Below are 27,915 nucleotides of genomic sequence, written 5' to 3'. Positions count from 1 at the left end.
CAGACAGGTTTTATTCTATCCTCTTCCTGCCCGAAGCCGCCCTGCTGGGAGGGTCTGGGACAGGCTGGCACAAGGAGGTCACGTCGTGGCCTGAGGTGAGGGCAAGGGGGAGGGGGGTCTGCCACCGACCCCCCCCCCCCCCCCCCCCCCCCCGTTGCTCTGGGAGTCATTCCAGAGGCCTGGCTGAGCCACAGGACTCACAGTCTCTGCGGATGGGGACGCCGGAGGGCCAGAGTGGCCGTGTCTGTTCTGCGCACACGTGGCTGACCAGTGCCCCTGGTGGCCCGTGCGACCCAGCATGGGGTGGGGCTGGGGGCCGGGGCGGTGACGGTTTTTCCAGCAAAGACTCAGGAATGGCAGAAGGGCCGGAGCCCGTGGTGGACGGGACGGGACGGGTCGGGTCGGGACGGAGTAAAAAAAAAAAAACCTCTCGCACGCACGCACCCCACAGGCACACGCACACGGGGTCGGTGAAGACGCGAGGCCCTCACACGACGCTCTGCCGGTCCCCGGTCCCCTCGAGCTCAGCCGTGCCAGAGCTCCGACCCCGGCCAAAGTCAATGAAGATCCCTTCGGAATCCGAGTCCACGGACTCCAGGATCTGGTCCACCAGGTTCTCCGGGCTGGAGGAGGGAGGGGAGCCGCGGGCTGGGTCTGGGCAGGGCTCAGGGGGCTGGGCGGGGGGATACAGTCTGCTGGGGCAGGGCCCCGACGGGGGAACCGGAGAGTGTCTGAAGGCCGCGGTGGGGCCCTGGCCAGGCGCGTCGGAGAAGCCCTGGGGCTCTGGGAAGGACGTCATCTCGGAGACCGAGTGCCTGCGGATGCCCGGGCCGCCAGCAGCCGCGCCCTCGGCCTCGTGCTCTGCCACGGGGTTCAGCAGCGGGGTGTTGTAGCTCTTAGAGCGCACCACTGGGTTCTTGGCCAGGACGTCCCCTGAGCGGGAGCGACGCTGGAGGTGCTTCTCTGCAGAGACAGGCAGACGAGGGGTCAGGGCGGGAGGCGTCTACTCGGGAAACGGGGGCACCTGTGTGTTCCAGGCCATTCCTTCGCCAGCACCTGCCGTGTGCTTAGCTCTGCAGGAACGGGCAGCCACGGGGAAAAGCCCAGTGAGTGCAGATCCCCGGCCCAGCCCCACCTCACCCCTCTGCGGGGGCAGCCTGGCAAGTGAGGGAGGGGTACACGGATTCCCACCCCAGCTCCGACACTGCGTCTGCCCCGATGAGACGCCTTCCTTTCCCTCCTGAGTCCCAGCCTCACCCTGGATGGGCAGGAGCTGGGCAGGGGTGGGTGGAGGGAGCGGGGGGTGGGGGGTGCTCAAGTCAACTGCTTGGTTCAAAGGTACACATGCCTCAGTTTCCCCACCTGTGCAGTCAAAAATCTTAGCCAGCACTTTCCAGGGCAGACTCAGCTCCTGCCTGGAGGAGTCCCAGAGTGTGTGTGTGTGTGTGTGTGTGTGTGTGTGTGTGTGTGTGTGTGTGTGTGTGTGTGTGGCGGGGGGGGGGGGGGGGGGAGGGGTGACAAGCCCATGTGGGTGGGCCATAGGTCAGGAAGTGCTGAAATGCCAGGACAGAGGCAGGATGACAAAAGGCCTTTCCACGTGAGGTCGTGGCTGAGGTTTTATTCCGAGTGTGGTGGGCGCCCCGGGCGGGGGGCAGGAGAGGACAGCGGGGGTGGGAAGGGGGAGGTGGGCAGAGCTCAGGCTCCCACTCGGGGCCCTGCAGTTCCGCAGAGTGAACCCTAGGTGGCAGCACTGCGCACGGCGAGCGGCTCAGCGGCCTTTCCGGGGCGGGAGCCGGAGGCTCCTTCCTAGCCGGGCAGGGTCCAAGTTCTCCTCCCTGTGGCCCTCGTGCCTCTGTCCCCTCCGTCCAGGACGCTCTACGTGCACCTCTTCCCAGGCCTGGCTCCTCCTGGTCCTTCAGCTCAGCCGTCACCTTCCAGTCTGGCCTGGGCTTTCCACCCACAGGCCTCTTATCACTTGGGTATGGGTCACCTTGGGGACTCCTCTGGGGACTGTTTAGTCGTTGGTCTGCCTTCCCTGGTGGCGAGAGCCCGTGTGGGTGGGGCTTGGTCTCTGCCGATCCCTCAGGGCCAAGAACAGGGGCCGGCACATAGGAGCCACTCTGTTTACAGAGCTGAATGAACCAGCGGGCCCTCTGTTAAAGGAGCACCAAGCCAGGCAGCCTCACTCCCCCCTTCCCCCTCCCCTGCGATTCTGCAAACAAGGTAGGTTTCTCAGGCTCCCGGCCTTTGCACATGCCGCGGCCTCTGCCGGCCAGTCTCGACTTTCAGGACTGAGCACAGATGTGACCTCACTGGGAACACAGAGGCCCCTGCGGGGCTCTCAGGGGGGTCGGCGCATCACCCTACACGGTGTCTGCCTGCCGGGCCCCCCTCAGTGCTTGAAGGAGGGACCCCAGGCCCTAGTGGGTCCAGGGCCCGGCACATAGCGGGGCTCGTGCTCTCATGACCGGAAAGCAAATGCCCAGTGGGGAGTGGTTCTGGCCGTCTGTTCACTGGGAGGCCTGGACCCTGGGCAGAGGTGCACGGGGCCAGGGATCGCCCAGCTTCCCGCCCCAGGCCCAGTCAAGCCCTACCCAGCATGCAGGAGTGTGTGAAGGGGCCCTCGCTGGAGTGGAGGCCGTAGGTGCCCAGGTAGGGCGACACCACCTTCTGGATCAGCGTCTCCAGACACAGGTAGTCCTTGGTCACACCCCGGGACTCGTGCACCCCCTGCAAGAGAGGGAGGGAGGGAGGGAGGGAGGCAGGTGGTCACTAGATGGCCTGTTCCTTGCCTCCCTGGCCCAGCCAGCCTCAGCTCAAAGGTCACCACAGATAGCCCGTCCCTTCTCCCCATTCCCACGGGGTCTCTGCCTCGATCGCAAGGCACACAGTGATCTCCCCCCTCTGCCCTCTCTCTCGAGTTGGGGCCGCCGAGTCCCTCTCCTGCTTTGACACCCCGGAGCCTGCCCTCTGCACACAGCAGCCGGCGCGGTCCGAAAGCATGTGACGTCCCGTGGAAAAGGGCCCGGTGGCTAAGCCAGGCTGAGCACTCCGAGCTCTGCTCTTTGGGATAGAGTCTCCTCCCTCTGGGAGCCCTCGGGGAGACAGTAGCTGACCTCCCCCAGCGAGGGCAGCTCATGCCCTGGGGCCCCCTGCCCTCGACACATGGAGCGCTACGGGCAGAGAGGGTCGAGCCAGCCCTGCCCCTCATCTGCCGGCCCGGCCAGGTCCCGTCCACCTCCTCCCTGAGCCCCCTTGTCCAGAGCTCTGAAGGGATCTCTACCCCCTCCGGTTGGTTCCATTAGGGCCAAAACCTGAGGAAGGCGGCCGCCCCCAGGACAGCCTTGGTCTTACTGATGCGGAGAGTGGGGGGGGGGGGGGGCAAGCTCTGTGCCCCCAGCAGCCGAGGCAGAGGGCTGACACATGGGAGGCCATTAGTGAGTGCTCGCCGAATGAATGTCTGAATCCACGGGAGCAGACGCCTCTCTTCTAGGGGGTTGCCAGTTGCTCACAGGACAAGATACACTTGGACACAACGTGTCAAAAGACAGCCAGAGAGTCCAGCGACATGCTGCCCCCGAGAAACCCACACACACATTAAAAGTAAGGGGCTGAAAGAGCCCTGCACGCCGACGCCAGTCACAGGAAAGCCGGAGCAGCTAAGCTGATTTCAGACAGGGTGGACTTCAGACCAAGGAAGGTCAGCAGGGGTCAAGAAGGTCGCTAGGCCACGATGAAGCGGTCAAGTCTCTGGGACGACATAACCACCTCTAATGTGCCTGTGCCCGACCAGCACGTCAGATGGTGTGAGGCGAAACGCGCGGGAGTTAGTCCGCTCCCTCGGTGGGGGAACCCCGTGCTCGCGCAGGGACAGACCGGCCCCGGCAGGAACTCGGGAAGGACACATCGAACTCAACACTACAGCCGACCGACTGGCCCTAACCGCCATCCTTCACCCAACGAAGGCAGAACACACGTGTTCTCCTCCAGCCCCCGCGTAACATCTGCCAAGCCAGACCACATTCTGGGCCGTAAAATACACCTTCACAGATTTAAAAGGATTAAAAAAAAAAAAAAAATCATACAATACCTGCCCTCGGACCGCAGCGAGACTGAACCAGGAGTCAAGAACAGAAAGAAAACTGGGGGAAATCCCCAAATACGTGGAGACTAAGAAACTCCCTCACTTCTAAAATTTTTTTTTTTTTTAACGTTTATTTATTTTTGAGACAGAGAGAGACACAGCATGAATGGGGGCGGGGCAGAGAGAGAGGGAGACACAGAATTGGAAGCAGGCTCCAGGCTCTGAGCCATCTGCCCAGAGCCCGACGCGGGGCTCGAACTCGTGGACCACGAGATCGTGACCTGAGCTGAAGTCGGACGCTCAACCGACTGAGCCACCCTGGCGCCCCAAGAAACTCCCTCACTTCTAAATGACACGTGGATCAAAGAAGAGAGCCTCACAAACATCTTAAGACGACTGGCAACAAATGAAAACGAAAACAGATCCACGTTTACCGGATGCGCTGAGAGCTGTGCTTTCAGGGCAAGCATAGCCTCGAACGGATATCTATTAGAAAAGACAAAGCCCGAAAGTCAGCCATCTAAGCGGAGACCAGAAAAAGACAAGCAGAGGAAGCCAAGGAAGCAGAAGAAGAGAAACAGTAAGAGCAGAACTCAATGAGACCGAAACAGGGACCCGACAGAGAAAAAGCCAAAAGCGGGCTCTTTGAAAAGGTCCGTAATGTCGTTAAGCCTCCTGCCAGGCCAACCAGTAAAGAGAAGACACAAATTCCTAACATCAGGAATGAGAGAGGAGCCATCACTACAGACACCTAAGGTCTGGGGGGCGGGATTCCATGGGCACCCCATAAGCCATCTAGATGGGCACGAGGGACCCCACATTCCCCAGAACTGCCTCTGGCCCCAGCAACGGTGGGGCGGGGGGGAAGGGACTGACTGCCGGTGAAGCAAAGGGCACACAGTAGGCCCTCAGCACAGGCTAACCAGCATTTGTGTCTTCAGATCTATCTGGGACGAGTTCACTGGGGCTGTGAGACGAGGTCACTCAAAGCGGAGGCCAGGAGGAGAGTGGGGGAACGGGGCTAAGCCCAGGAAGCTGCGTCAGGCACACGGGCCACCAGGGGGCAGCACCGCCCCAGCCTGGCCACCCACCTGGGTGCCGGGATCCAGGTGGGACCTCCGTCTTGGCCCCAAATCCCAGCCCGGCCCCCGCGGGCTCCCAGAAGCACCACAGAGGGCTTTACATCTGATTTCTCCCCCTCATCCTGGAACCTGCCCTGCAGGCAGGCGGTTCCACTGTGTCACCCAGGTGAAGAAAGAGGCTGAGACACCCTGCTTCCACTGGCCAAGGTCTAACCTAAAACCCTTCAAAAGCCCGGCGGCGGGCCCGTCCCATATCCTGCTCGGCCGCCAGGACGACCACCAGCTCTCACCTGCCGCTGGGACCCTTCAAACCCCGACATTCATCCGCCCTTCCCTTGCCCTGGAATCCGCACGGGCTGGGCTGCCCGGGACCCCGGGACCAACCTCGCAGACCCTGATCAAGGGTGCCCGCATGCACGGTGGGGGTGGGGGGCGAGGAGGAAGAACAGGACCTCGGAGCCTGTCAGACGTGGGTGAGGCCAGGCCTTCTTGGCTCTGGGCAAGCGAGGATCCTATTTCCCACCTGTGAAACGGGGTGGTTGACGGCTGCCTGCCTCGGTCCTGTCACCCTGGAGGGTGAGCCGGCAAACTGTGGGGTGCCGTGCCCGTCACGGGGCTTGGGGAGCAGCGGTTTGCAAAAGACCCTGTCTGCGGTAAAGGCTGTCGGTGGCCCGCCGGATCCTCTGCTGTCTCGGCCAGGCCACTCGCCCCCCAGCTGCTGGCCCCCTCCCAAAGCCGCCCTCTCGGGGGAAAAGCCGCGTGCCCCGGAAACGTCTGGAACCGTCGCGGGGCGGGAGGGGCGTGAAGGCGCAGCTGTGGGCCCGTGCCCGCTCCCGGGCTCCGCTTCTCTTGAACTCCCCCCTTCCTCCCACACCTTCTGGGCCCCTCCCGCTTCCCTCTCCCCTGTTGACGGGTCACGTGCTCTGGGCCTGGGGAGCCTGGCCTTGCCCCCCACCCCCGCCCCCTCCCCGGACGCCCCCGACGCAGGAGCGAACGGTGGCCTCCCGGGGGCCCCGCCCACCTGCAGCACCAGCAGCATCTGCACGATGGCGGGGGGCACGCGGGCGTGGGTGCGGGCCAGCGCCCCCTCCAGCTTCACGCTAAGGGTGATGGTGTTCCGGAAGTGCAGCAGGGCCAGCTGGCGCACGGACGGCTCCTTGCCCTGCAGACACAGAACGGTGCGCCCCGCCCGGCGGCCGTCACGGGAGACCCCCGCCTCCCTCCGCGTCCACACGTCTGGGGCCAGACCCGGGGCCGTGGCCCCGCTGGCCCTCAGGCCCCTTCCACCCCATCCTCCTCCCTGGATGACCCTCGTCCTGAAGACAGGGCCCCGCCAGCTTCCTCAGGCAAGGGGAGGGTCGCCGTCACTGGCCGAGCCCCGACTGTGTGCTGGGCACAGCCTACTCGGTGCTGCTCAGGGCCTTACGGGGCCCGGACGGGGGGGACCGGCCTTCTTTACAGACTGTGGGTGGGAGACAGGCTCTGGGAGGTCCAGGCACCTGCCCATCACCGGGCCGGGGGGCCTGCAGGGAGGCCAGCGTGGGCCGCGCCCCTCCCCCCCGGGCCCTGGGGGTCCCACAGCCGCAGGGGCCACTCGCCTGCACCGGGTAGAAGATGGCCTGCAGTGTAGGCAGCACGTCACTGAAGAAAAAGTCCCACGTCTCCGCCAGCGAGTCCAACAGTTTCTGTCCTGGGGGCACAGGGAGCCGTCGCTGCGCTCACCCTGAAAGGGCCCTGTCAGACCCGGCAGGCCCCCCCCCCCCCCCCGGGTGGGAGTCCTCCCCCGCCACCCCGGGAGGCGCCCCCCGCCCCCAGATCGATAGCACAGAGCACTCAGCAGCTCCGTGGCCCGGAGTCCGCCGTTCAGCCCCCCACTAATAAAACGGGACAGTGAAAGGGCCACCTCCCAGGGCTACAGGGATGAGATGGGCTGAAACGGGGCCTGGGGCGGAGAAAGTGCTGGTTAGTGCTGCCTGTTGGTTCCTGGTCCCTCGTCACACCCCAGGCCCACACAGGACCCCCCCGCCCCCGCCACAGGAGCCGTAGCGCACATCACGGTCCTTTGCGATTCCCACAGTGACCCTCAAGCAGGTGGGGGATCCATCCACCCATGCAGGTGTTTCCAGAGCCCGCACTGGGCATCCAGAGGAGCCTCAAAGGTCCCCAGACTCATCACAGGACATGGAAGCAGGACCCTGAATGGCAGCTATGAGTACAGTCATCTATCTATCGAAGGGGTGACCTCAACGGGCAAAGAGTTGGAGTCTCCAAGAGATTCAGGCCACGGGTCCCTGCCACCCCGGGCTGCCTGAGGTGGGATCCGGGGAGCCAGGGAGACCATATCCAAGAGCAGCAACATGCCCCAGGCAGGAGAGGAAGTGGAGAGAACCAGGCAGGGAGGGCTTCCTGGAGGAGGTGCCATCCAAGCTGATTTAGGAGGATGGTTTGGCCAGGCTGACCGACATCCCCGGGGTGGAAAGGAGGCATGTGGTCAAGCTCTGGGCACTTCCGCCAGCCCCGGGGAAGGAGCATCCATCCTCGGGGAGGACAGCCCCTGAGGCTGAGGACAGAGGTGTCCCCAAGCCGGCTCTGGGCTCCCCCAGCAAGTGCAAAGCGCTGAGCCCTCAGCCCCCCTGCCTGGACTGGACGGAAAGCGAGAATGAATGGCTGCGGGGTCTCAGACAAACAGGCCCCGGGACGTGTCACCAAAGCCTCTGCCTGGTGGGACCCACCCCCCAACCCCCTGGGAGCCAGACTGGAGACCGGCTGCGGAGAAACGAGGTGTGGGGGTGTCTCTGGGCGGGAGGGCTAAGCGCCACATGCTGGCTGTTTTTCCAGACCGCACTGCTCACGTGGGGCTGTCTGGACGCTTCCACGGCAGCCAGGGGGCTGGACAGGGGCCTTTGCTGCTCCTCCTTACCTTCTCTGGTTTCTGGGCCCCACCCCTCCCCCGCCCATAAAGCCCCCCAATCTGCATAGGGCTCTGGGAGGGGGCAGCCCCAGGAAAGCCCACCCGGCTGAGGTGGCGTGGCCTCTGTGCACGGCCAATCTGCCGGCACCGAGGCTCCGAGCCGGCGGCCGGCTCCTGACCCTCCCTGGGGGCCCACACCTAGCTCTGCGGAGCCCTGCCCTCCAGAGGTCCCTTCAGGTCCCCGCCGCTGGGGGCAAGAAGAAAGACGGCTCAGTTCCCTGGGCCGGCCGTGGGGTGGCTCTGGGCACCGGCCAGGCCGGCGTCCGCGGGCCGTCCTCCAGCCCACGGGGCGGAAATGCTGTGGAAGGCAGATGTCGTAAAACACAGACTCCGGGCCCCACGAGGGCACGAGGGGCCGGGAAGCACGGCCTCGCCCACTGGCCACGTTCTCCACTGGGATCTAGGGGTGCTGGGGTGGCCAGTGGGCAGAGTCAGGCGGCACGGCTCTGGGGCCCTGCTCTGCTTTGCTGTGGGACCCCAGCGTGACCCTCCGTAGGGCGGGTGTCACGAATGTCCTCATACACACGGGGCCTGGAGCCTGCAGGAGACCCTGCGGCCCTCTGGGGAGGTCTCACGTGCCTGCCCGCTGAGGGGACTCTCCTGGCTGCAGCGAAGACCACCGAGCCACACCCTCAGAAATGGCCCAGGAGAGGGACTCCCCCTCCAGGCTGTCCCTCCAGACTTCCTGCTTCTCTCTCCGCTTGGGAGCTGACGTCCAAGGCCTCGCTGGAGGCCGGAGGGAGTGCGGGGGGATAGGCAGCAAGGTCCTGGGGCCACCCTGCGTGAGACCACCCATCCCCCTCCAGCAGAGGCACAGGTGAAGATATGGCTGGCCACAGGGAGGGGTCTCAAGGAAGAGCTCCCCTGGGACCCACGTGGGGGCAGGAGGCGGGTGGAGTGGGTTCCAGAGGCTGACCCTCAGGGTGCGGCATCAGCTGCTGTCCCCACGATATGTACTGAAGGGGCCAAATGTCCTCCCGAACGTACCACGTCTTGAGGCCTGACTCCAGGACCACCACCTCCGTGCAGCCCTCCCTGATTGCCAAGAGGGAACGGACTCTTCCTTCCCCACAGCTTCCCTTCACCCTGACAGTCCTCCCACTGAATTGCCACCTTCCGGTCCGTGTCTGTGTCCCCAGCTGGGCTGGATGGGAACTGGAGGCCAGGCCCTGCGGCCCCCGGACTGGGGCTCCATGCCTGCCCCCGAGGCCTGGGGAGGCTGGCTGGGGCCGGCACTCCCCCGCTGGGTGGCCTGGCGGACACGGCCGCTCCAGGCACGACTCCACTAAGCCGCACAAAGCTTCTCTTCTCTGAGGATCCCAGCTCCCCTGGTCCGGAGCTGGTGGGAGGCACAGCGCGCTGGAATGTGCCGAGTAAGGAGACGGGCGTGGGAGGGCGTCTCCGCCCGGCGCCAGACCCCCACTGCCCTGCCCGGCTGGCTTCCTTTGCTGCCTCCTCCAGGAAGCCAGCCTAAACCTCCGTCGGTCTGTGTCTCCGCCTCCCCTCGACTGGTTCTGGTGGCCCTTCTCGGGCTCCTGCCCCGGAGCTTCCGCCCGATAGAAGCAGGGGGTACAGGAAGACCAGGGGACAAGCGGCTCTGAGTTCAGCCGGCACCCACCAGGCCACTGGCCTCGGCGTCCTGCTCTGCGAAATGGGCTAGCACCCCTTCTTTCCAGGATCAGAGTGGGAACCGAGGCAGCAGCGTGGGCCCAGGAAGCAGGCCTGGGTGCCTCGGTTTCCCTCTTTGTGCAGCGGCTGCAGCGATGACGGCTCTCTCGCGGGGTCGTCGGGAGACCCAACGGATCGGTAGCCGGAAAACACTCAGGACAGTCCGGCACAGAGGAAGCACGTGCCCGGTGCCTGGTGCACGGAACGTGCTCAGAAACGTTCCTGGGGCTTGAACTCGGCGCAGGGCCTGGAACGAAACCGGCCTTGGAAAAGGCGGCGTGGTTTGGCCGGGTCCTCCCGTTACTCCACCTTTCCCTAGGCCAATTCTCTCCTGCAAGGAGGCCGAGCGTCGTGGCTGCCCCGAGGCCGAGGGCGCGGGAGCCTGAAGACCCTTCCCTGCTTGCTGAGGCCCCGGCCAGGCAGAGGCCCGCTGGAGCCCGTGGGGGCCGGGGCCGGGCTGGCCTGGGCTCGAACCTGCCTCCCAACCCTTTGCTCCCAGCGCGGCTGCAGACGGAGCACCTGTCATCACTGAGCTGCCATTAGCCGTGAAGGGGACAAGGACCCGAAGGTCTCACGGGTGGGTGTGAACTTTAAAAGAGAAAACTTGTCTGGAAGGCCCAGGGCCAAGCTGAGGCCCCCCAAACCCCACAGGGCAGCTGTGCCCAGCCAGGGAGCAGCCCCCTGCCAGCCTCCCCCTTCAGGAGCATCAGGGCAAACCTCTGCCCTAAGCTAGTTCCCTGGTCCTCAAACTGGGGCTCCTCCGGGCTGCTGGGACGGGGTTTGCTGGCGGCAGAAGGCCCCAGGGGCAGTGAGGGGAGGCAGGGCCTTTCCCCCGATGGCTCTCAGCCCCCGGGTTCTCGCAGGTCGTGGGAGGGCACACGCTCTCCCCAGTAAGGTCCCCTCCTGGGGTCAGAGGTGGTCTTCCCGCCTCTCCTGCCCTCCCACCCAGAGCCCTGGGGGCACAGAAAAGGCCGGCGACGTCACGCTGCCCAGCGGCCACACCAGCCGGGAGGGTGGCCGGGCGCCCGGTCCCCGCCACGGGGCCGCCAGACTCACCCTCATAGAAGCGGATCTTGTCCCGCAGGATCACCATGCCTTTCGTCAGCAGCTGGTTCTGAAAGCCACACACAGAGATGCCGTCACTGCTTTGGGGGGGGGGGCAGGGCCCGGCAGGCAAGGCCCCCGGGAGTCCCCCAGCCACAGCTGAGGCCCAAGGGTGAACGTCAGCTCACCACCCCCCGCCCCCGGAGGGCAGTGACAACTGTCGGGGCTGGTCAGACGGGAGGTGGCCACGGGGACCCCTCAGAGACAAGCCGAGTCGGGCGGGTGGCTGCCTTCGCATCCCACGGCGAAGGAAGACCTTTCAGGCAAGAGGGGCCCCGTGCCGGACGTCCTGGCGCGTGAAGCACCATCAGCGACCTGAGGCCCAAAGCGCGCGGTGCACGCGGTCACGCTGCCCCCGGGGTCTTGGCCGAGAACGACACCGTGTGGCCTCAGCACCACCAACAGCCAGAAGGTGGAAACAGACGGACGGGAGGACAAACAAAACGGGGTGTCTCCGTGCAGTGGAATGTTATTTGGCCGGAAAAAGGAGCGGGGTGCCGATGGAAGCAACACAGATGCCCCTCGCTAAGGCCGTGCTCGCGGGAGCAGCAGGCTCGAAAGGCCACTGACACGAAGTCTCCAGAACAGGAACATTCTGGCACAGAGAGCAGACGGTTGCTGCCAGGGGCTGCGGGGAGCAGGGAACGGAGAATGTTTAGAAACGTGGGGCTCCTGGGGCGCCTGGGGGCTCAGTCAGTTAAGCGTCCGACTCTCGGCCTCGGCTCAGGTCACGATCTCGCGGTTCGCGAGTTTGAGCCCCACGTCGGGAGCTTTGCGCGGATGGTATGAGCCTGCTTGGGACGCTGCGTCTCCCTCTCTCCACACAAATAAATAAGCGTTAAGAAATTATTTTTAAATGTGGGGCTTCCGCTGGGGAGGCTCTGGAACCAGAGGGGAGGACAAGGAGCCCCCCCCGCCCCGAACCGCACGCTTTAAATTTTTTTTTTTTCAACGTTTATTTATTTTTTGGGGGACAGAGAGAGACAGAGCATGAACGGGGGAGGGGCAGAGAGAGAGGGAGACACAGAATCGGAAACAGGCTCCAGGCTCTGAGCCATCAGCCCAGAGCCCGACGTGGGGCTCGAACTCCCGGACCGCGAGATCGTGACCTGGCTGAAGTCGGACGCTTAAGCGACTGCGCCACCCAGGCGCCCCTTGAACCGCACGCTTTAAACGGGGGCGCTCTCCTGGCTGGTGACCTGGACAGGCGGTTCCATGTGTCCGTGACTCTGCAGGCCTGTTGGCCAGATGAGGTGTCACGGATGTCAGCTGAGACACAGCCGGGGACACAGAGGCCTCGCGTTGCTGACGCCACACGGTGACCCAAATGCGGACGTCTGGGAGCCCCCAAGGCCGGTGTTCCAGGAGGCGCACAACCCGTAACGACCCCGAATGCGGATACTTTACCTGCCCGTCGCCGTTAACCTTCACGACAATCCACGCTGCACAGATGGGGAAACTGAGTCAAGGGGCGGCAGAGCCCCGGAAAGCCCGTGCTCCACACGCCCACCGAGAGGAGGTGACCCCGGCCCTTCTGGCCACCGCGGAAAGCACCCCCGGCCCCCTGGAGGGCACAGACCACCCACCTGCAGATACTCCGTGAAGAAGGACCCCAGCTCCGTCTTCAGCAGCTGCCTGCGGGCAGGAGGGGACACGATAGTGAGCGGCAGCAGGACTCAGAGGCCACGCGGTGGGGACAAGGGGGCCGGCTGGGCAGCGGGAGGCCGGCCTGTCCCACCTGCCCCAGCCCTGCGGGGGCTCGGTGGGCCTCAGGCCTCCGCGGCGTTCAGCTGTGGCTCTTTAGACACCCGCGGCCACCTGCCACACCTCCCCGGAGGGCGAGCACCTCTCACGTTCTCCGGGGAGACCCCCGCCCCCGGCCATGCTGGGCCTCCACCACTCGGCTCACCCCTTCTTCCGCCTGCCCGGCCCCAGAGCTCGCCGCCCCGCACCCTCTGGACTCTCTCCTCCCGCTGTAGGTGCTGACTATGGTTCCCTTTTACAAGTGAGGCAAAGGAGGCTCAGAGAGGTCAAGGGACTTGTCCGAGGCCACACAGGACACACCGACTTAGGATCCAAACCTCGTCCTTTGTACATACGTTGACAATTCACCGCGCCGCTCTGGGGGCAGAGAGAACGGCGGGCGTCCCGTTCCACACCACGCACAGCCTGGAACATGTCAACCGTAGGCCCAACGCTCAACCTCACCTCTCCTCTCGGCCTTGTAGCTGTGTGTGCGCATGTGCGGGCACGCCTGGGGGGCACTGAACTCGCCTGCCTCCCCCCCACCAAGTAGGTGCTCAGGTCCTCAAAGGCCTTTTAGGGGTGGCTACATTCTACCTTCCCAGTGGAACTGAAAACCGGACCCTGGCTCAGGGCTGGCTGCCCCCCAGTGGGGGTGGGGCCCGGGAGCTAAGTGACGCACAGAGGACAGGTGGCTTGTGGGAGGTAGCTAGCACCCCAGCAGCTGACCAGCTGTCCTCCCTGGTGCCTGGGGCTCGGGCGGGATCCAGAGATGCAGAGATGGGGCCGGGGGCACAGGGAGGGACACGTTTCCTGACAGCTCCCGGGGGCCACAGCCAGGCCAGGCACAGACCTAAGCTCTCAACAGCCTGACAGGTGGGGCTGGCGTCCCTGGACGGGATGGACGAGGAACCTGCCTTTCAGAGCAAAGGCAGCCCCAGGGCCCTGTCCCACGCCCCTGGCGGGCAGCTTCTCTTAGTACGGGACCCATACTATGTCACAGCCCGACGCCGTCCCCGCGTAGCTGTGAAGTTAGCTCCGCAGGCTGAGCTCTGCCGGGACAGCGAGGGGACGGGGTGCTGACCCGTGTGAAGCCAGGTGACCCTCTGCCGCCAGCCCCCAGCCCCAGCCCCTCCACCTCCTCCCAGCTGTCTGGGTTTCCAAGGACCAGATGTGACCTCAGCTCCTGGTGTGACCCCCCCCCCCCCACGTCCAGCCTCGATGTCTGTCTCAAGGTCACCACACGCAAGGCACGAGGGGCCGCTCTGGGCAGGGCCAGGGAGCAAAGGGTGAGGAGGGAGGGACTTGTTCTGGGCCCAGGGCTGAGTCTTCTCAGATAGCCCCTCCCCCGACTGAGCTCCAGGGCCCTCATCTGGGGCCTGGGACACACCAGAAGGTAGAGCAGGAGGGCCCAGGCTGTCAAGTGAGGGCACGGCTCACCCTTGATGTATACAGCAGGTGCTCAGTGAAGCCCTCCTCACCATCTCCCTGGCCCATCGCTGGTGGAAGTGTGTATGAACATGAATGAATGAATGAATGAATGAATGAATGAATGAATGTATGAACGAATGGTCTCCTTCAGGGCGGAGCAGACCCTCTGCCCCGCTGCTGACATGCTACATGAGCCCAAGGGCACGTCCGGCCGAGCGTCCCCCAATTTGTGCCCACTGCCTCTCCCAGTTGCTGACGAAGGGAACCATGGCCATTCCACAGATGCGGAAACTGAGGCCCGGGGGAGGGCAAGTGGTGAGGTCCCGTGGGGCCTGCTGGTTAGGCTGCTCCTGTACCCACAGGGGAGCCTCCGGGCGGCTTCTGCACCCTGGGACACCACTTGGGGAAGGCGCTGCAGGGGGACCAGCCTGGGTGTCGTCTGAGGGGCCGCGGCCACGGCCACCCTGTCCAGACAGGTCTGCTGGCTCCTGGGAGCCGCAGGGCCAGTGGGACCTCGTGCAGGAGCTGGGGCTGGGCCAGATGATCTGCATGTCTGCCGGGAGCCCGGGAGGGAGGGCCTCTCAGGACCAGAGCAGGTGGCCGAGCTCCCTCCCACAAGCGCCCACAGGCTCCCGCACGGCCCTCAGGACTCCACGAGCCCCCTGGCCCCAGGCACACCAGTAGCTGTTCCGTCGAATGTTGGGGGAGAGGCCGCCCCAGACAGTCACCCTGGCAGGAGCCGCAGGGTCAGGGCAGGCACAAGGAACGCAGAATGTACAGCGGCCTGGGTTGCTGGGCCTGGGGCAAGAGGCCTTGCACAGCTGAGCGCGACCAGGGCAACCGGGGGCCTGACTGTGTAAGAAGGGGGGCTGCGGGGTGCCGGGGTGGCTCAGTCGGTTAAGCGTCCGACTCCTGACTTCAGCTCAGGCCAGGATCTCGAGGTTCGTGGGTTTGAGCCCCGCAGTGGGCTCTGCACTGACAGTGACGAGCCTACTTGGGCTTCTCTCTCTCTCTCTCTCTCTCTCTCTCTCTCTCTCAGCCCCTCCCCTGTGCCCACTCTCTCTCAAAAGAGATAAACACTTAAGAAAAGGAAAGTAGGTGCCCGAGTCCTGCAGGGGCAATGCCATCCGAAGTGGGCTAAAAAGAGGTCTGGGTGCTTAAGCACGAGTCCTCTGCAACCCAGAGTGACTTATTCTCCATCTGGAGAAACTATCATGCAAAACGTGTCCGTCTGGGGGGGCCTCAGGAGAACGGTGGTCAAAGGAACCGCTGAAGAGCGAGGGCTAGGCCCGTGGCCCGGACCCCGCCGAAACGAAACCTGCGGGCTTCCAAGGTCACTACCGAGAACACGAGCGTACATCTCACTGATGGGGGCACGGATGTGCAAATCAGTACGTGGCGAGGGTCTAGATCCAGAATATATAAAGAACTCCTGCGATTCAACAACGACAAGATAAACGATCCCACTGAGAAATGGGCCGGGGACGCAGGGACACATCTCCCCCCAAGATGATACGCAAATGGCCAACGGGCACGTGATGTTCCTGTCGTGCGTCATCGGGGAAATAGGAGCCCAAACCACAAGACAGCACTTCCCCCCCCCCCCACCGCCACCCGAAGAGCGCTGTTAGAATGATCCCCCCCCCCCCACCCCGGGAGAAGGTGGTGGAGCAGAGCCCTCAGACGCAGCTCGTGGGAAGGAAGCTGGTGCGGCTGCCGTGGCGGGAGGCCCGGTGGCTCCTCAAACCACAGCAGTGACGCGATGCAGCTGTCCGCACCCAGGTGCGCCCCCGGGAGAGGCGGAGACACACGTCCACACCAAACCCTGCACGGCGCGTTCAGAGCGGCGCCGTCCGTGACAACCCAGAGGCGGCCACGACCCACGGATCTATCAGTGGTGAGCGGACGAGCAGAGCGCGGTTTCCCGAGCAGGGGGTATTGCTCGGCCATGAACGGAATGACGTAGTGACAGGCTCGGACGGGGACGAGCCCTGAAGGTACCAGGCTGCACGGAAGGAGCCAGACACAAAAGGCCGCACGCACGTTGCGCGACTCCGTTCCGTGAAACGTCCGGGACAGGCCAAGGTACAGAGATGGAAACTTGACTGGTATTTGCCAGGGGCCGGGGCGGGGTGGGGGGGTGATGAAAACGTTCTGGAATGACACCCGGGTGAGGGTTGCACCACTCCGTGAATATGCTAAAAACCACTCAACTGTGCATTTTTAAAAAGTGAATGATACGTCGGGGTGCCTGGGTGACTCAGTCGGGTGAGCGGCCGACTTTGGCTCAGGGCGTGATCTCACGGTTCGTGGGTTTGAGCCCCGCGTCGGGCTCTGTGCTGACGGCTCGGAGCCTGGAGCCTGCTTCCGATTCTGTGTCTCCCTCTCTCTCTGACCCTCCCCTGCTCACGCTCTGTCTCTCACTGTCTCAGATATAAATAAACCTTAAAATAAAAATAAATAGGGGTGCCTGGGTGGCTCAGTCGGTTGAGCATCCGACTTCGGCTCAGGGCACGATCTCGCGGTCCGTGGGTTTGAGCCCCGCATCGGGCTCTGTGCTGACGGCTCGCAGCCTGGAGCCTGCTTTGGATTCTGTGTCTCCCTCTCTCTCTGACCCTCCCCTGCTCACGCTCTGTCTCTCTCTATCTCAAAAATAAAAACGTTAAAAAAAAAAGTGAATGACATGTCAAAAAAAAAAATGCATATACATACATATGTAATAAACAGGGAAGAAAGGGTCACGGCCAGACATCAGAGTCTTGTTACTATTCACCGTCTCTGGACTTGGCCATGCCTGGGCACAGCCGGGGAATGCCCGCGCCCCCTGCCCCCCTCGACCCCAATCTCACTCCCGGCCACGAGAACCGAGGCGGACGTTCAGGTGACGGTACGATCAATGGTTCCCGTCACAGGGCTCTCTCATGAGATCAAAGCTAACGACCGGCGACGGGTATCACGCATAATTAAATTCACTTGACTTAATGTGGCCACGTGATGGAGAAAGGGAAGAGATGGGAGGCGGGGCAGGCGGGGGGCAGGCCTGAGGGACCCACAGGCCCGGGGGTCAGGGACCTGAGTCTCCGCTCCACTGACCAGCCCCATGAGCACGAGCAACCTGCGATCTCTGTGCCTCAGTTTCCTCATCTGGAAAATGCAGACGAGAAGGTGCCCACCCCTCAGGGCTGCCTCAGTAAGGGTTCTGGGGCTGGAGAGGGGAGCTAGGGCCCCGGGGGGCTTGTCTGTTCCCCCCACCTCCCCCTAGAGGCCGCCTCCTCTGGGACGGTACCAAGGGCCGGGCTCAGGGACGCACGCTCTGGAGGTACAGTCCCTGTGGGGAGGCGGAGGCAACAGAGAGCCAGATAATCGTGACCACTGTCTAGGCCACTGGGGGGGCAAGGACGTGCCGGGGGGCCTCGCTGGCTGGCTTGTTCCTGGATTTAGAAATATCTCCCCTTGCTTTGTTGTTTAGACATCCAGCAGATTCCTCAGGCTTCCTACGAACTCCTGTTTCCTTAAGGGGGGGGGGGGGGGCGTGGTGAGGAACACGGGCTCCTGGGGCCCCACCCGTAGCAGCCAGATGAGCCCCTGGCCGGGTCACACGGAGGGGGCCCGGGAGAGGCAACAAGCCCCTACTCTGTGACTTCGGCTGCTCCTTCCCCTCCCTGGGCCTCACTTTCTCTCTCTGTAAGGGTCCCCTCAGCCCTGCCACTCCGCTGGGGTGCTCTGTACGCGAACGATCCCTGTCCCTATTGTCCCTCATTCCCACCTTGGGCCGATGAAGACCTGGGCTGCCTATTCTTCCCAGACGCTGGCACGGGGACAGGGCGGGAAGGGAAGGGCACAGCGGTAGGAAATGCCTCCTTGAGCAGCTGTGTGACCCTGGGCAAGTCTCTTGACCTCTCTGAGCTTCAGCCTCCTCCATCACAAAGCAGGACGCACGCGGCTGGCCTTGCGGATCCCCCGCAAGTGACGATGGTGTCCGGCCCACAGCGGCAGCTCTGAGCGGCTGGTCTGTCTCGGGCTCCCTCACCAGTGCTCGCTGGTTGGCCATTCACAGGAAATGAGGGGCGTTCGGCCGGGTAACTGCCTTTCCGGGAACGACACTCCCGTCATTAGACAGGTGGGTCCTTCCTCTTTAACAGGATAATATCCTTCGTGATGTTCAGAACCAGCGGGGAATGTGGGCGTTCTCTTGAGCCACTGTCCAAGTCCCCCCCTGCTTCCCCCGAAGAGAAAGTCCTCAGGACGGGTGGGGGTGAAGGTCCAGCGGGCTCAAACGCCACACGACCAGGGCCCGTAGTCAAGGTGCACACGGTGGCCCAGGGGTCACTGCCCACCGTGGCTTTAAGGGTGGCGTCTCAGGTGTGGCTGGGGGACCAGGGTGTGGCTGCGGCCTCCCTGCCGCTCACAGGCCCAGGACGGGACACGGGGCCACTCACCGGACGCCTTCGTTGAGGCTGAAAAGCTCCTGGTCGGGCAGCCCCTTGCGCTGGAAGACAGCAATGACCCCGTTGTGGATGCTGCAGGTGGGAGAAAGAGGTGTCATCGGGGCCCCGAGACCCCCTCCCCGCCTTCCCAGGCCTCCCTTCTGCCTTGCCTCTTCCCGGCAGCCCACCCTGCTCTGCTCCCGGGACAGAAAAGGGCCCGGTCGGAAGCAGGTGCTGGCTTTTACAAGGCTGTCCTCCTGGGACCCTGTCCACACCACAGCCTCAGTTCCCATCTCACTCCTGGGGTCGAGCCCTAGCCCCCGCCTCCCCAGAGCCCTGGGCCTGAGTCACCAAGGCACCTCGCAGTCACCTCCCCAGGATGTCTCGTGTAGCCTGCCCACACTCTGCTCCCCTTCCTGTGTTCTCGAGCCCTCTATTCCCGGGCACACCCTTTGATCACCAGTCCCACCCTCTGATGCGTCCAAGCCTGGCGCTCACCGTGGGTTTCCCGGTGCCCCCTCCCGGCTCCTGGCATCCCGGAGCACTGGATGCTCACATTATCTGTCCCGCTGGGGATGGGGAAGCTGCCTCCGGCCCCAGGGCCTTTGTACACGCCCTTTCTGCTGGCTGCTTCTTCCCCACTTCACATTTACCTCCTTTAGATCACGTGTTGTTGCCAGTTTTCCCGGCACTTGTCCGTGTGTAACCACACGCTTATGTGTGACTTGATTAACTTGTTGCCACCATTATCTACAAAGCCCTAAGCCCAGGGTCCTGCGTTGTTCGTGACTCGCCTCTATATACCCAGCACCCGGCTCGAAGGAGAAGCTGGTAAACATCTGGTGAAAATTTATCCTTGACTATCCCACGTCCTCCAAAGCCAATCTATCCTGAAGTCTGATCCCTTTCTATCGCCTGGATCTCCGCAGCACCCCTCCCCTCCCTTCAAGCCAGGGCCCCTCCCTGCGTGCCTGGACCTATTACACCGGCCCTGCCTCCCTACTGCCTCAAGTCAGGGAGTCACCTCCCTGACCAGGGTCTTGTGAGGCCTCCACTGTCCTCAAGATACAGCCCAAGGCCTGGACATGGCATTCAAGGCTCGTCAGGAATGCCCCCTCCCTGCATTCCGGGGCATCCTACACTCAAGTCTCAGAGTTCTGGACCTGCCGGAGGCTGCCACACCTCTGGGTCTCTGCACCCACTGCCCTTTCTCCTGGAAGGCCCTTCGCTCCCCTGCCTATGAGGCAAGCAACCATTCCTATTAAAGACCCAGCTCAGAAGCCACTGCCTCCAAGAAGCCCTCCCGACCTCCCGCCTTTCCCACGAAGACTCCTGTTCTGCAACCTTCCTGATTCACTTTCCTGTTAGCACTGCCCCCCGCCCCCTCCACGGGAACCGGGTGTGGGGTGGCTCCACCCCCCTGCACCTAGGACCCAGTCATTGTCGTAAAGCTCACAGACCTGCTGCTGTGGTTCTCAGGGCAGAGAGGACCGCTGGACCCACGCTGCCACTCCCATCACGGATCGGGCAGCAGCCACAAAGCTCCCGATGCCTGTCTGTCTTCATTAGCTCTACCTGTCCTGGGAATGTGGACTGGCCCCCCACATCCCAGATGGGGAGACAGAGGCTCATAGAGGCCAAGTCCCCTGCGGGCGGGCACAGAGCTCCCCACCCGATAAGCTGCTCCCTCTCTCCATGCAGCCTCCCCACAAAGAGCCGGGTCTGGGCAGGGTTGGGGCGCGAAGGGGCCGTGCCCACCAGGAGTTACCAGCTTCTCAGCAAGTGCTCGCAGAGACGGGGAAGGACACCAGTCACATGACCTGGGATGCCCAACTACCCCAGGCTTGGCGTTGGAATGCCACGTACTCGTGTGTCTGAGACACGTGTCCTCCAACTTCTGTTTCCCGTCTCTGAAAGGGGGTCACGAGTGTGCCTGCCCCCCACCCCCTGGGCTGCCGTGAGGAAGAAATGCCTGGCCAGAGCCTCAGGGCGTGGGTGGGGCCCGGACCGCTAGCCTCTGTTAGAAGTCCCCGCTGGCCGTCAGGAAGCCAGTGGTCCTCCAGCAGCCACGCTGAAGTCCCTACAGCTGCAAGTTCACTTCTGGCCCTGTGGGGGCTGCTGGGGGGCCAGGCCACCCTCAGGCAGAGGTGACCAAGAACGGAGGCCCCAAGGTGGGAGGAAGCCGGTGCAGGCCGAGCCCTGGGCGGCTCATCGCACAGGCCTGCTCCTGGGGGCCTGCCCGTGGCCCTCTTCCTCTTCCGGTCAGCCTTCCGGAGGGACCCCAGCCCAGGGGTGACCCTACACCTGTGTCACATGCATCACCCCCTCCTGCCTCAGGGCCTTTGTCCTTGCTGTCCCGCCCACCCGCCCCCGCAGACCTCACCCCCTCCCCTGGCCCCCGAGTCAGGTCCTTCCTTCCTTCCTCACCCTGCGTTGGAGAAAAAGTTGACCTCGGCCTTCTTTGAGGAGAGGGGAGGTCTTTTGCTTTACTATGTAGCCCTGGTCCCCGACCCCCAGGCCCGCGCTGGGGCTGCACGGGGAGCCCTGGCCAGCGAGGACCTGTCAGCGAGGGAGTTTATCACCTCCCTTGACTCTCCCAAGGCCTGTATCTGAGCAGCACCCCACCCAGCCCAGGGGTCGCCCTCGAGCTCTCCCACCCCTCCCCCATCCCATGAACCCGGGCCACCTGGGCCCCCCCGGCTTCCCCATCCACACAGTGGATTCCTAACTGCGACCTGCCCTGCCCGTGGGATTCTTCAGCAGGGACTCCGGGGAGGGGCGTGTCCCCCGGACCCACCACCGCTCAGCATCTGCTCTGTGGTTTCTCTCCATCTCTGCCTTCTATGACCACCGCACGGGGTGAGCTGTCACACCCGGGCTATGGAAGGAAACACCGAGGCTCCGACACGCAGCGCGGCACTGGGTGGCTGGGAAACCGCCTCCCGCCCGGCCCCTGCCCACACGGGGACGCACACAGGCAGCGCCCTGCTCCCTCCAGCTGTGGCCTGGGATCCCATTCCTTTGCGCACTCCAAGTCGGGCAAACCAAAAGTCTTGCTGTGGGCCACTCGGGGAGGGGAAGGGTGGGGGGGCGAGAGGGCCTCACGTGACTTACCGTCTCCCCAAAAATAGAAGTGAAACCCCAGCCACCCCGGTCTGGGGCCTCCGGCCCAGGGGTGGGCCGGCCCAGCCTCGGGCCCTGGCAAACGGTCCCAAGGAAACCACAGGTGGCCTCCGAGGGCACTTTCGGGGGAGGCCTGAGTGGAGCTGACCCATGGCCTCCCCTCAGCCGGGCAGTCCCTCACGGAGCGTGTCCCCCTCCCCAGTGCACGAGGACAGGAGGGCAGGGCCAAGTCCCGGCATCTCTTGCCTGGGCACTGGATGTGTACGGGGTGAAGGGGAGAAGGCGCGAGACCCCCCCCCGGTGAGGCTTCGGGGCGTCCTGGGCAGTGCTGAGACCTGCTGTCACCAGGGCTGGCCTGGACCACACGGCCCAGGAAGAGGGCGGGGCACAGCCAAGCCAGGAGGAGAAAGGCTGGCTGTAGGGCTCCCGGGGGCACTTGCCCGGGGCCACCCTGGCTTGGGCTGGCGCCCGCGTGGGGCTGCAGGCCGAAGGGGCCCCGGTGGCTGGTTCTCTGGCCCGCCATCACCTTTCTTAGTGCGGCCCACCTGCCCATACGGGAAGCCCCAGCAGAGAGTGAGTGGATCTGGACCCACCTAAAGCCAGGCTTCTGGTCGGTCAGGCCGATGCACCTCCCTGGTGCCCTGGAGGCCGAGCCCTGTCCTTCTCCGGCGCCTACCCCGATTTGGACACCGGAGACCTCAGAGGACACAGAGAGGAGGGCAGGTGCCCCCAGAAGGCCACCCCAGACCCTGAGCGGGGTGGCCACCTCCTTGGGCCCCTCCCAATGGTGTCCAGGCCTGGTGAGTCTCACGGGCTCCGTGGGAAGGGATGGCCGAGTAAGTGATGAAGGGCAGGTGAGCTGGGCTCCACTGGGTCCCCATGGGGGCCCCGGGCTCCTCCTGCCAGCCCCCCGACAGCTGGGCTCTGGTCCTCCCTCTGCCCCGTCCCTCCAAGGGCAACCAGATGGAGCCCCGATGTCCTCGTCAGTACCCCGGGAGTCACGCCCAGCCCGGCCTCCTGGCTGTTCTAGCCGTTCTAGGCGCAGTGCCCACGGCCTCCTCCGCACGTCCAGGTGAAAGGCAAAGGAGGCAGGTGACTTGGAATCCAACCCTGCCCCCAGGCCAGGCCCCGAGCGGACCCTCTGGAAAACGGGGGTGATGGTGCCCCTTCCAGCCCTGTGCCAGCTTCCTCTGCCCCTCAGCAAACAGGTGTCGCTCACATCCCAGTTTCAGTCCACCCGGCTGATTCACATGCTGCTCTCCCCGCCCCCGCCCCCCCCCCCCCCCCCAGCCCTAACAGGGTTCCTGGCTGAGCAGGAGGGACCCAAGGCCACCTCTGCTCCTCCCTGGGCACCCGGCAAGGGCCCTGACCCACTGGTCCTGACCACAGAGGGGACAGTGGAGTGCCCACGTCCTCGAACACCTGCCTGGACGTCACACCGCCCTTCGCAGTGGCGAGGCGGGTGCGGGATGCCGTGCTGGGGAGGGCTGCAGCCGGCCGGAGCCCGGGCTGGTGGGTGGGAGAAGTGACGACCCAGAGCACGTGGCGGGGGTGGGGGTGGGGGTGTATGAGCGTCACGCATGCCACAAACACAGTGGCTCACAACAACCCAAATGTGTGCTCTTAGGTTTTTGAAGGCCAGGAGTCCTAAATCAGTTTCACGGGGCTGAAATCAAGGTGTTGGCGTGACTGGCTCCGGGGAGAGTCTGTCTCCGGGCCCTGCCCAGTTTCTAGAGGCGCCCACGCTCCTCGGCCCGGCCTCCTTTCTCCGTCCTCACAGCCGGCCGCGTGGCGCCTTCGGTCTCTCTGATTCCACCCCGCCACCTCCTTCCCTGACGCCACCCCCCCGTGCCTCCCTCTTGCGAAGACCCTCGAGACGACACTGGACCCCCATCTCGAGATCCTTAACTCGGTCACACCTGCGAAGTTCCTTCCGTAAGCTACCACATGCACAGGTTCTGGGGGGCCAGGGTGTTGACATGTTTGTTTGGGGGGGCCATTGCTTTGCTGACCATACCCAGACTGCCTTGGGGTGGGCGGGAGGCTCAGGACCCAGAGTGAACAGGCAGGGGCCGGGTAGGGGAGCCAAGCACAGGCCCCCAGCAGCCTCCGGCCCCCACTCCCAACCAACTGATCACCCTGGAGCCTTCAGCCAGCCTCCCGTGGCCCCTCAGAGACCCCCTGAGGTGTCGGCAGAAACGCAGACTTCGGAGTCGGCCCCAGGTTGGATCCCCGCTTCTGCCCCGACACGCCGTCACCCACCTTTCTTGGTCCCTGGGCAGTGACCTCAAGCCACCCCTGGGGCAGCCCCCCCCGCCCCCACCAAGCCCCCCCCCCCGGGATCTTGAGCAAGTACCCCCCCCCCCGCCTCAGTTTCCCTATCTGTAAGCTGAATACAGCCTTGGAGGGAGATGATGGGGAGTGACTATCACACGCAGGCAGTGTGCCTGGCACCACAGGGGCACACGCTCTGCCCTGCTTGGGGCCTCCCCTCCCACACTGAGCAGGTGGGGTGGGCACTGGGCGCTCTAGACCTCAAGCATTTGGGAAGATCCAGGCCTGGCAAGGAATAGCGAACTCCTTGACGGATTACACCCTTTGGCCCAAATGCATGCACAGGGGACCTGTGCTGGGGAGGCCTTTAGGACCAAGGTTTGGGGAGCTCCCTCTCGCCCCTCAGCTGGCCCCTCAGCTCAAGGGCATGACCTTCATGGAGCTAGAGATCCCACGCCTGCATGGGGTCCAGAGGCAGTGAGGAGCTAACTGGGGCTGGCCAGAGGAACGCGTGGACAGAGCGGGACACGGCCTGCCATGTCCCGGCCCTCGAGGAAGCGGGGGGGAGGTGGGGGTGGCAGGTAAGCCCTCCGAGGCCCCCACCCTGACCGTGCTGTACACATGCACCTGCCTGCAGCCCCGCACTCGGCTTGGCTCGAAGGACAAACCCGCCCGTAAGGAAGCAGGTGCTCAGAAAACACCTTGGATGGTTCCAGGCCGGCCACCGCCCACCCTTCACTCAAACCTCCCCTGCACCGCTATGGCATCAACGTTCCAGACGCAAGAATGAAATGCAGCCGGCCAGCTGCGCAGTCAGCACGTACCGTCGTCCCCCCCCCCCCCCCCCCCCCGCCGCCGGTTATCTTCTCCCCGGCACTAAACATGACCTGTGGTGACCTCAGTCCTTTACTTGGCGTCCCTGTTTCCTTCCTAACTCCCTCCACCTCGTCCAAGCTCAGGACGCTGCTGTTTCTCTGCTGACTCTACGCCCCCGCGAGCAGCTCAGGGCCAGGGAGCGAGCGAACGAATGGATGGTTAAATGAACGCGTGGATTCCGCTCTCACGAGAGCGAGCTTTGTATTTTCGCCCCGTGTCAAGATGAGGAAGGGGCCGCAGGAAATTCAGGGGACGTGCCCAGGGCCCCTGCAGTGGGTTGAACAGCATCCCCTAGAAATCCAAGTCTCCTGGAAACAGGGTCTTCGCAGATTCGTTAAGGATCTTGAGAAACCATCATCCCGGGTTAGGGGTGGCCCTACAACCAATGACGGGTGTGCTTATACGAGAAAGGAGGGGGAGGATCCGGCCACAGAGACCCAGGAGAGACCACATGGAGGGGGAGGCAGACGGCCACAAGCCAAGAAACCACCGGGAGCTGGAAGAGGCACGATACTCCCCTAGAGTCTCTGGAGGGGGCATGGTCCTAACGCCGCCTTCCTTTTGGACTTCTGCCTCTGGAACCCCGGGAGACCACGTCTCTGTTGATCTCAGCCACCCAGCTGCCGGCAATGTGTTTCAGCAGCCCTGTGACACTAGCACGGTCGCACAGATAAAAGGGGGCGCACCCTGGGCTCCAAATGAAGAATCCACAGCTCAGCGAGGCAGGCCCCGGAGACTGACAGAGCTGTCTTGCGTGAGGCCGTGGTCCCAAGGGCTCTGCAGGGAGCAGCGAGGGGCGGGCAGGCAGGCAGAGACCAGAGAGGACCCCCGCTCTCCACCGCTCCTGCTCAGGGACCCGGCAGAGGAAGGTGCTTTCGCCTGCCCTTGGCTCAGTCTCCCCTCCGCCTGGGGAGGAGAGAGCAGGGGCTCCGGTTCTGCCGTGTCCTACATGGGTGACCGTGACATGGACAGGCCGCTCACAAAGCTGCTGGTTGGTGAGTGCTCAGGAACCAGCAGGCTCCTGAGCACCCCCCCGCCCCCCAACCTCTCCTTACAAACCCACCCCAACATGTGCCTGGGCTGGAGTCATGAATTACAGAGTACCTACTATGTGCTGAGCACTGTGTAGAGGGTTTTAATATGTGTCTTTGCACTTAATCCCTACAACAGCCCTGTGAGGTGGACACCATTACTAGCCCATTTGATGGATACGGAAATCAAGGACCAGAGAGGTTAAGTGACTTGCTCAAGGCCACACAGCAGGGAAGAGGCGGAGCTGGGAACTGAACTAAGTCTGTCTGGCTCCTCCCTCTAAACCGAAGCGGAGGAAAGAGGCGGACAGCTGCGTCTCTCTCCCTAACTCTGAGAGAGAAGAAAACAACTCATCACATAGCGAAGTCATTGCGTCAGTGAGGTTCCCCAATGAGCGTGTTTCTTTCGCAGTCCCCCCACCAGCCCCGTAGCGAGGAATGCACAGGCACATGCCCGCTGACAGCTAGGGAAACTGAGGCAAACGCGGCTCCAGGCAGTTCGCAACTTGGCAGGGGACAGAAGACAAGCACGTGGACAACGGTGTCCTACCCAGTGCACAGACAAGGCTCTTAGGCTGGCGGCCCTGTGCCCACTAAGGTGTTCAAGAAGTTCCGGATCAACAGAATGAACGTGTGTCCACACTGAGGGCCGGGGTCCTGGGGGCCAAGACCACAGCCCGCGGGTGCCTCTGGCCACACTTCCCTGCCGGCATCCACGCCCCCCCCCTTCCCCTCCCCTCCCTTTTCCTTTCCGTGGAAACGTCTACTTTGAAAGGGGCTCGGGAGCAGACACGCTGGGGAATCCCACTAAATAAACCATCTCTTTTCCGGATCCCAGCCCTGCTCTTCAAACAAAGCTTGGGGGTGGGGGTACTTCCCACGCCCCTGCTCGTCTGGGAACGGCCCCCGGGGAGGGGGAGGGTCGTCTGAGGAATGCCTGGCAGCTGCTGCCTCCCTGCAGACAGCTGGGAGGACCAGGGGCCGCTCGGGGGAAACTGCCCGCCCACCCCCCTCCGACCAAAGGGACCTTTACTCCGGGACAGGAAGCGCGGCGGCCACCCACCCACGGCGCCCTTGAGGCTCATTTGCTCATCCGAGAAATGGGAAAAATACTTCCTGCTCTATTTACCTCTCGGATTGCCATAAGCCACGGAGCGGCGACGTGGGAAGACCCCGGGCGGGAGAGGCAAGCACGCGGGCGCCAGGCCCACCCGGTCGCCCACCAGCTGGGCGCTTCGGGACGAGCCCCGAGGTCGCGGTCTGGTCCCTCCGTTCTAGATACACGTTGCACTAAACTTCCCTCCCGGCCCGCACAACTCCGGCGGAGCAAGTTCTCGGCGAGCTGTTAAGCGCCGCGGTGCTGAAGGCGCCGTTCCTCGCCCGCGGGCCGGATCGAGGGCTCCCCCTCCCCCCGGGGCTCGGGGGCCCCGGGCCCGGCGGGCGGCCCGGGAGGGCGCGGCCTTACCTGTTCCAGGTGGCGTTGGCGCAGGCCCGGCGCTGCTGCGTGCCCCGCTCGTCCGCGGCGGCGGCGGCCGGCTCTCTCTTGCCCAGGTCACTGAGGCTGGGCGAACTCATGAACTTCAACCTGCGGAGAGTCCTCATGGTGACCCCGGCGGCCCGCTCCGCGCCCACGCGCGCCCGGCGCCGCGCCCTGCGCCACGCCGCGCCGCGGGCCCCGGCCGGCACTGCGCCCTCTACGAGGAAACTTGGGCGAGAGCAGGAAGCTGAGCGGCCCTCGGGCCTCCCGCCCCGGTCCCGCGCCTCCGCCCCGGGCCCCGCGCCGGCCGGCCCGCCGGGTTAATCATTGCTGGGAGCGGCCGCAGCGTGGAGCGCCAGGAGCGCGGCCGGCAGCGCGGACCCGGCGCAAACGGAGGGCGGGGGCGGGGCCGGGGGCGGGGCCGCGCCGGAGGGGGCGGGGTTCGGGGCGGGGCGGAGCAGGGGCCGGCCCGGGGGGCGGAGCAGGGCAGGGGGCGGGGACGAGGCGGTGCCTCAGGCGAGGGGGCGTGTGCAGAGGCGGGGCCGGGAGGGGCGTGGCCACGTAGCGGGGACGGGGCCCCGCGCCTCGGTGGCCGCAGCCTCCCCGACGCCCCCTTTGCGTGCC

General features: G+C 64.3%; 1 protein-coding gene across 6 annotated transcripts; it reads right to left on the bottom strand.

Moving 5' to 3' along the window:
- Positions 1 to 27,671, bottom strand: PRR5 (proline rich 5). Of its 6 annotated transcripts, XM_047865916.1 has the most exons (8): positions 27,280 to 27,671; positions 18,523 to 18,603; positions 12,496 to 12,544; positions 10,862 to 10,919; positions 6,765 to 6,856; positions 6,188 to 6,328; positions 2,595 to 2,730; positions 1 to 963 (listed from the first exon to the last, which is right to left on the bottom strand). In XM_047865916.1, exons 1-8 carry the CDS (start codon positions 27,414 to 27,416, stop codon positions 488 to 490), a joined length of 1,170 nt encoding a protein of 389 aa, XP_047721872.1. In that variant the 5' UTR covers positions 27,417 to 27,671; the 3' UTR covers positions 1 to 487. The 6 variants fall into 6 exon arrangements, with proteins under 6 accessions (XP_047721872.1, XP_047721874.1, XP_047721875.1 ...); XM_047865918.1 differs by lacking the exon at positions 18,523 to 18,603; XM_047865919.1 differs by lacking the exons at positions 18,523 to 18,603; positions 27,280 to 27,671 and adding an exon at positions 12,317 to 12,351 and having other exon boundaries at positions 12,496 to 12,537.
- Positions 27,672 to 27,915: the final 244 nt, after the last annotated feature.

The sequence above is a fragment of the Prionailurus viverrinus genome, chromosome B4 (assembly GCF_022837055.1).
Source record: "Prionailurus viverrinus isolate Anna chromosome B4, UM_Priviv_1.0, whole genome shotgun sequence".
Taxonomy (NCBI): Eukaryota; Metazoa; Chordata; class Mammalia; order Carnivora; family Felidae; genus Prionailurus; species Prionailurus viverrinus.
Note: the sequence above shows the minus strand (reverse complement) of the source record. Positions and strands in the feature narration are given on the sequence as shown.

Coding starts and splice junctions, on each gene's coding strand:
- PRR5 (XM_047865914.1), bottom strand. CDS start 27,416: ATGAGGACTCTCCGCAGGTTGAAGTTCATGAGTTCGCCCAGCCTCAGT. Junction 12,545..18,522: donor AGCCTCAACGAAGGCGTCCG/GTGAGTGGCCCC, acceptor TCCTGCCCGCAG/GCAGCTGCTGAAGACGGAGC. Junction 10,920..12,495: donor TCTTCACGGAGTATCTGCAG/GTGGGTGGTCTG, acceptor TGTGGCTTTCAG/AACCAGCTGCTGACGAAAGG.